At 34.6% G+C, this 8592-nt stretch overlaps 1 protein-coding gene across 1 annotated transcript in view; it reads left to right on the forward strand.

The window, feature by feature from the left end:
- Positions 1–7847, forward strand: part of PCDH10 (protocadherin 10) — a 55902-nt gene extending 48055 nt beyond the window's left edge. The window contains exon 5 of the mRNA XM_069105374.1: positions 6500–7847. Within this exon, the coding sequence (XP_068961475.1) occupies positions 6500–6519 (20 nt within the window). The 3' untranslated portion in view covers positions 6520–7847. The remainder of the gene's footprint in view (positions 1–6499) is intronic.
- The last annotated feature ends 745 nt before the right edge of the window (positions 7848–8592 follow it).

Here is an 8592-nt window from a genome sequence, read left to right on the forward strand (position 1 = left end):
CCTTCCTTCCTTCCTTCCTTCCTTCCTTCCTTCCTTCTTTCCTTCCTCCCTTTTTAATACAAATTATATGGTGATTTTATTGAGGGGGGAGGCAAGGTATTTATTATGCTCTGCTCCTTTAAATTATTTTATTTTCAATATTTGTCAGAAAGGATACACTTGTAATTTAAACATGAGTAAACAATGTAGAGTTATACTTAAATATTGGGGGTGCCAATAAACATATATAATACTAAACCAATTATGATATAGCCCTTCCTAAAGGTAGTATGGTTTTGCAGTGGCAAGACAATTTATCTTCAAGTTAGGAAAGCTGAATTTAAGTCCCAGCTCTCTCACTCACACTTAATAACTGTGTGAATATGGGTAAATAATTTTAGCCTTTCTGAGCTTCAGTGACCTCATCTATAAAATAAGTATTATAGTTTTTACACTATGTAAATTAGAGTTGATGTGAATAAAGTGATTTGCAAACTTTAAGGCCCTTTCAAAACTAGTGACCCCCATAATTTATCAGACCCTTTCTAGAAAACGGTGTTTGGACACTTCCTACCTCTATAAATAAAGAATTCTCCCAAAGAGAATTCAGAAGAGAGGGGGCAGCTAGGTGGCGCAGTGAGTAAAGCACCGGCCCCGGAGTCAGGAGGACCCGAGTTCAGTTCCAGCCTCAGACACTTAACACACACCCACACACACCCACACCCACACACACACACACAACACACACACACCCACACACACACCCACACACAAAACTAGCGGTATAACCTTGGGCAAGTTACTTAACCACAATTGCCCTCCAAAAGGCAAAAAAAAAAAAAAAAGAGAGAATTCAGAAGAGAGATACAAACATAATTAGAAGTTCAGAAAGTGAAAGGTTAAAGGAAACGGGGTTATTGAACCTGAAGAATAGATGCCGAGGGACAATTTAAAAACCATCTTTGAGTTTATTTAGACTTATTGCACAGATGATGATGAGCATCTGTTACCCACCTCCACTGAGAACTAAAAGAAATGAGGAAATGGGCTTGAATTACTCCATGCTAAATTGAGTTTAGGCATAGAGAAGCTTCCTGACCATCAGGGTCATTAAACATGTGAATGGGTTCCTTGAGGAGCTTAGAAGACCTTACTCTGGAAGTTTGAAGAAATTAGACCAAGAGGCAGTTGAAGGATGGACATTCTTAGAGGAAAGGAAATCATCAAGGTAGCTTTTGAAGACTAACTTCTATGATTTATGATGTGGTAAGGTTTAAAATTTTATAGGAGAGGCATTTTGGCCTGGAAGTTAGAATGCTATACTTGAAATTAACAAGGCCTGGTTCTGAATTCTGCTTCTCACATTTCTTAGCTATGTGATCATGGAGAAGTCATTTCAACTCTCTCCTGCCTCAGTTTCCTCATTTATCAGAAGGGAATAATAGGTGTTGTACCAACCTGAATAGGATTTTTATGTTGCCCAAATAGGATAATGTATATATTGTTCTTTGCAAACCTTAAAGTGCTGTATATAATGTGAGCTTTCTACCACGCAAATAAGCTAATGGGAACATTCAGGCATCTAAAGTACTTTCCATTTTAACTGAGTATTTAAACTTCCTTCCCCCTAGGCACTTAATGTATGGTTGTGCTCCTTGGGATAATGTTATTTCGGCTAATTATGTTACCAATATGCATACTCTAAAGTCATTTTTTATCACATGGGTCATTAATCAGTATTTCTTTTCCATAGGTTAATTTCACAGTTTGTAAATTATTAAAAGTGATTAAAGGATTTCACAACTTATGAAAAGTTCACTGTGAATGATGGAACTCTTGTAAAATTATCTCTAGGCTAAATTATGAGAAACTAGATATTCAGGCCTTTCTTTCATTTTGTTTGATCTTTTGGACTGTTTTCAGGTATTGAGGGAAATGATTTGTCTGCCATTTATACTGATTATCTTAGTGTAGAATAATAATAAGGATTTTTCCTTTCCCAACTACCAGAGTTTTCTTTTATTTCAATTTCACAGAAATATATTATTCATGCAAGTGACCTTACATAAGTTAATTAGACTTGTAACTAGCAATTATTATTATTTTTTGACCTGGGGCAGCACAAACTGGGCCTATGGAAAGTATCATGTAACATGTCCTTAAATTGCCTTTTTAAAGATGAGATGCCAGCTCCTCAACCCTCCCCCCTGTCCTTGTTTGGAGACCCTAGGACACCTGAGGCTGCTGTTAGGTATAATTAGTTAGGGCTGATCTGGTAGTTTCTTATTTTAATTAATTTTTCCTGAATTAGGTACTTGCTGCTAAACTCGCTTGTTTTTAGACTGATGAAGGATAGCAAGTGGCCTCTAAAACTCTATGTTCTAGGATAAAACCCTTGTTGTCAAATTGTAGTAATATTGTTGCAGCCGACTTGTGGCTGAATAATGACGCATGGCAGTGAAGATGTAGAGTTAGGAATTTGGCCAAAGTCCTTTAACAATAACCAAACACCCATTTTACCTGACCTTGAATTAGTCAATGTGTAGCTACAACTTAAATGAGAAAAATTTATGAAATAATTATGCATGTAAATGCTTCTAAAATGCAATTACATGTATTCTCCATCTGCATGATAATATGTGTGTGAGCCATTATTAACCCAGGTAGTCAAAGAACAGTCGACTAGAATGATAAAATCATGGATTTTCAGCTAGAAGGGATCTTAGAGGCTCTTTATTCCAGTCACCTCATTTTATAAATGAAGAAACTGAGGCTCAAGTAGGTTAAGGTCACAACAGAGAGAGGATTAGGGCCCAGGTCTTCTTATTCCAGTCAGTGGTTTTCCTTTTGACTATCTAGAGTTTAAACACATCTTCACAAAGCCCTGAAATGCAAAGTGCTCGTAATACTCCTTCTAGACCTTTCTTAGCAGGCGTGTTATAGCAGCTCTTTCCTACCATATTATCATAAAATACTCGATGTAGAGATGCAAGTGACCTCAGTCCAATTTCCTCATTTTACAGATGGGCAAACTGAGTTCCAGAGAGTCTAAGTGCCTAGAACACTCTTCGGTATCCTGCATGCCAGTATTTTTGTTTAACCCTTCCATCCCTAGTTTACATATCAATTCTCTGTTTACATGTCTGGATTCACAAATAGAAGAAAGCTATCATGTTAAAAAAGAAAGGTAACTTTGCTATCTCTAGAGTGATCAAAATATGAAGATAATAAGGGCACACAGTAGATGGATCCCTGAAAGTCAAACAAAATATGCCTTTATTGGGGCTTTACTTTACATTTTATATAAATTTGTTATAAGGTGTGCTGAACTTCTGGGTTTTTATAATTATGAACCATTTGAGTACTACAATTAGGCAGTGCAGCCAGACGAAATTAAATGAACACATCATATCTATGCTAATAGCTTCTCCCAAAGGTAATCTTCTAACTTAATTGTAAATGATATTCTACTAATTTAAAACATGTGCTAGATTGACTAATCTCTGTATTTAGACTGGGATGTGGGCTTCCAGTATGCTTTTCTTTTTGAGTTTGTAGTTAAAATTGTTAACTTATGAGTTTCTTTCACATTTGACCCAGATCAGCTTTTATTTCAATAAATCTAAAATGTACAATTTGTAAAAGAATTGAACTGAAATTTATATCTTTAACTCCATAGATTTTCCTCTGGAAAAAAGAAAGTATTTTACTTTTTTCTTCTTTATTTTTAAAATGGGTAGTGTGTCCTTTAATGCTGCCCAAGTATATAGTCTATTTTTTTCATAATTTTTTGATGCTGTTTAAAAAAAAAAAAACAGTCATCCATTTCCAAATTCCATCCTCCCCAGCATATCTCTTCCTGGTAACAAATAGTAAAAATGACCTTTATCTAGTACTTTAAAGTTTTCAAAGCTCTTTACACATGTTATTTCATTTGAGCCTAACAATAGTCCTGTGAGGTAAGCTCTATAGTTATTATTATTATCATCTTAAAGATGAAGAGACTGAAGTTCAGAAGGGTTAAGTGTTTTGCTTAAGGTCACATAGCTAATGAGGGTATAAGGCATATCTGTGCTTATGTAGTCACTCACATTGCAGTATCCATTTTAATTGATCTTCCCCTTCTCCAAAGGGAATTATGTGGTGCTTCAATGATACTACAGAGAACCACTTTGCTATTGAACAACAGTATACCTTTCTAGGCAATCCTGAGGTCATAGGCAAGATCTGAACCCAGCTCTTCCTGAAAATGCTCTATCTACTATGCTTTTCTGCCTTTCTGTATAACAAAGAAGTACCATTAAGCAAAACAAATATATATTGATGGAATATATGTAGCTTTCCAGATCTTTATCCCAATTATCTACTGAGAGGAAGTAGATATGTTTCATTATCAGTTCTTTGGAGTACAGATTGATTCCTTTGATTATCATTGATCTAAGTTCTAATGTCATTTACTCCCCCTCCCCTTTATATTATTTGCATTATCAGGTAAATTGTTCTCTAGTTTCTGCTTACTTCTCTCTCTATTAGCTATTATGCATCTTTCTATTTCTCTGAATGCTTTTATCTCAATATTCTTGTTTACTAAAGGATTTTTATATCTATCACTATATCTCGCTATATTTTCCAGAACACTGAAATGAAGGGAAGTGGATTTGGAGTCAGTTTGAGTTTATATTTATTACAACAAAGGAAGAGTATACAAGCAAATAGAATAATAAAAACTACTAGAATGCATGTAAGAATAAAAATTTTGCTTCTTGGGGGAATATTTCCAATTTCCAGGTTCTCTGGCTCCCCATCCAGTGTTTCTGCCACATTTTAAGACCAAAGCAATAATTTTTAATGTTTTTTTCTTTTTTACCAGACAGAAATATAGTTTATAGTAGAATACTTATAGCATTGGTTTTGAAATCATGCAAGAAAATAGATTAAATAAGCTTAGACAAAGAAGAAAAGGAAACATTGAACCCAAAGGTGTCTGTATGGCTGTTATGCTATGATATATAGGGATGCCTCATTATACATTAAATCATCATGAATTGATAAAGTAGGCAAGAAAGTCTTCATAGATTACTCAGAAGGTTGCAGTCGTGGAATTTAAATCCCCTCTTTGTTTATAGTGCCATTTTTTTTGGTTCAGTTGTCCTAGGACCACAGGGATATTACAGACAAGAGTTGCTATCAAAGCTATTGATACTTCATGTTAGTCCAGCCCACTATTTGGTTGGCAAAAATAGGTTGGCATTATACCTGTTGGTGTTGCCAGAATTCATTTGTGTGACTGACTGTGTTGAGATTCACCTTGAGGACCTGAACCCATATTTTGTCTTCGTTTATGGATGCAAATAGGTGGCACTTATGATAACTCAATTTATGGGATTTCATATTCTATGTTCCTAAACAATTTAAAAATGAGGATTCAGAGTCAGAAGATATGAGTGTGAATCTTGCTTCTGTTGTTGATCAGTTTGTGACCCTGGGCAAGTCATTTAATCTTTCTTGGCTTCCCCAGTTTGTTCCTGTTGTTCAGTAATTTCAGTCATGTCTAACTCTTCATAAACCATTTGGGGTTTTCTTGGCAAAGATCCCTTTCCTTCTCTAGCTCATTTTACAGATGAGGAAACTGAGGTAAATAGGGTTAAGTGATTAGCTCAGGGTCACACAACTACTGAATGTCTGAGGCCAGATTTAAACTCATGAAGATGAATCTTCCTGACTCCTACCCCAGCACTCTATCCACTGAGCTACCTACCTACCCAGTTTCCTGCTCTCTGAAATGAAGGAGTTTGTATTAGGTGGCTTCTGGCATTCTTTCTAGCTCAAAAGCTGAGATCTGTCAATACATTTTGAGCCCAACTTCCTCAAGAAATCTTCTCTTCCTATGTATTTAAGAATATGAATATGAAAGTTATGGCATATATGTGGATTAAAAGGTTCGAAACTTAATGTGTCAAATAATTTTGTAAATTTTGTAAATTTTTAAGAACTGGGGGCGGCTAGGTGGCACAGTGAATAGAGCACTGGCCCTGAAGTCAGGAGGACCTGAGTTCAAATCCGGCCTCAGACACTTGACACACTTACTAGCCATGTGACTTTGAGCAAGTCACTTAACCTCAATTGCCCTCCAAAAAAAAAAAGCAAAAAATATTTTTTAAAGAACTATGTAAATATATGATTATGTGTGATGGCAAGTTACAGAAGGATTATGTTTACTGAAAATGACGTTAATATTAACTAACATGTTTATAATGCTTTGCAGTTTTCAGAAGTGCTTTCAATTGCAATGATCCTCTGAGGCTAATAGAATACAAGTGTTATTACCCATCTATATTTTCCTGATGAAGAAACAAAGGTCTAGGAAGTAACAATAAGGGATTTTTATAAAATAGGGATCTCAAACTAAACTTTGCACTACTCAAGCTTTGTTTGTTTGTCCACCAAATAAACAAGGCTAAAATAAAGGATGAGCCTTTTTTTTTCCTGAGTATTTTCTTTCTGTCTCTCTTTCCTACAGCACGGAAAAGGATATGCTAGTCAATTCTACAGGACTTACCTGACGCAGCATGATTTGCACAAAAAGTCAACCAACAAAAGCATCAACTTTTCAACTTCATTATCTTGGCCATCCAGTTCTGTGTAACTGAGAATTCAATTGTCACCAGGGCCCACAATCAGACCGAATTGCTCTCAGCAGGCCTGAGAAATGAGTTGAAATGTGCAGAACTGTAGAACCTTCAGAGGCAACTGACCTTGCTTCTCTGATCAGTGTGTGCCTGTTTACAGCACTATATATCTTTCTCTCTCCAAAATGTCACTGAGCCCTCTAGATGTTTATATTCACCACAAGAAGCCAATCATACAAGATAAAGGAAATTTGTGCATTATAAATGCAATATCACTGTTTTAAACTTGACTGTTTTATATTATTTTTGTGTGATCAAGTGTTCCCCCGAACTATTCCAACTTTACAAGAGAGATTGTGATCATGTTTTTTTCACCTGTGGGTCATCGAAATGTTGTTCCTCTGAAGACCCACAAAATATCAAAGACATTCTCTGTAGTTTATACACCGTGTTGCAAAGTGTTTACTGTAATATTTCAAAGCTTCTAAATAAATATAAAATATATATATTATATTATATTATATATAATTTTCCTGAAAATGTGGTACAATTTAGTTGGTTTTTAAATGGATTCATAGAGTTCACAGCATACACTCAAGTAAAAAGGTAATTCAGGGTCCCAAAGCTAACCTTACTAAGACAAAAACCATCTTTAATGGCATTTCCCCAGTTTTCATAATCTCGATCAATCCTGTTTTGCCTTGTTTTTTTTTTAAACTCTTAGCAACAAAATTTTGTCTAAAACTTGTACTGAATTTTCAATGCCAAAGACACAGCTGTCAACGTTACCAGGCTGAACACTGACTATGTTGTCAAAGGATTGAACATTTACATTCTTTTGCTCCTATTTCTATGGTGTTTAATTTAGGATCATGTAGAATTTTGTATAAGGGAATCTATAAATTCACCTGTATATGTTGTTAAAAATGGAAACTAAAACTAAAAAAAGAAATTGGGTGTCTGTACATTTTGCAATGTAAAATATGTAGCTGAAAAATACTATTTTAAGAAACCTTCCCGAATCATATAAGTCATACAGACCTTTATTTTACAAAGCTTTGTGGAAACCTAACTATATAGAAAGTAAACTTTTTACAAATCTCTTTATGTGACATATAGAGAGATATCTAAATATTATTTTGTCCTGGTAAAACAGAAAATAAGTTAGGAAGACTTCCATTAAAATTAATACACATGGTATTATGGACATGGTTCATTAAAAATTCACTTGTAGTTTAAGTGTATTTGGAATGTTTTATTAATGAAATTAATGAGAAAAGTCTTCATGAAACTAAGCCTTGCAAAGTAAAGCTTGCCTTACTTTTATGTCATCAGAGTTAATGATTAAATTTAGTGAGATTCATTTCCTTCTGTTTTACATATTTTATCTTTGTTTTCCTATGGCTGTTTATTATGTGTTAAAACACATTATAGAAAGTGTTTGTGTTATCAGCAGATATGTTTAGAAAAGCAATTAATGGAGAGAGAAATTAGTCTTATTAGTCTGTGAGATAATCTTCAAGGAAAGATAGAAGCCTCGTTCCTCACCTCTAGCCTTTAACTTCCTGTGCCCAGACAGAATTTTAGAAATGCTTTGAACATATTTATCTTTAAATTTAACTGGCCCTGTATCTGGTGTTTTGGTTAATAGCCCAACTTAAATGGGGAGTTGATAAACAATTAAAACAATTAACTGGTCTTTCCTACATTTGATTTATATAATTTAAAGAGTAATATTTCTTGCCTTTTACTATTGCAGTTCACCAATATTTCCATAGACTCTGTGCATGTACAAATGTTGTATATGTACACATAGGCAAAGATCAGCCATTTAGAGACAGACTAATTATGAACATTATATATTTCAGAATAATTAGCATATCTTAGAAAGTCTTTTTGGAGCCCATTTTAGGTTTACCTAAAACCATGAATAACATGATTCTCCTACCCTGAAAACTCAGAGATGAATAAACAATTTGGACAC

The sequence above is a fragment of the Petaurus breviceps genome, unplaced genomic scaffold (assembly GCF_028583685.1).
Source record: "Petaurus breviceps papuanus isolate PSGF00001 unplaced genomic scaffold, PetGlider_PUasm1.0 76, whole genome shotgun sequence".
Lineage (NCBI taxonomy): Eukaryota > Metazoa > Chordata > Mammalia > Diprotodontia > Petauridae > Petaurus > Petaurus breviceps.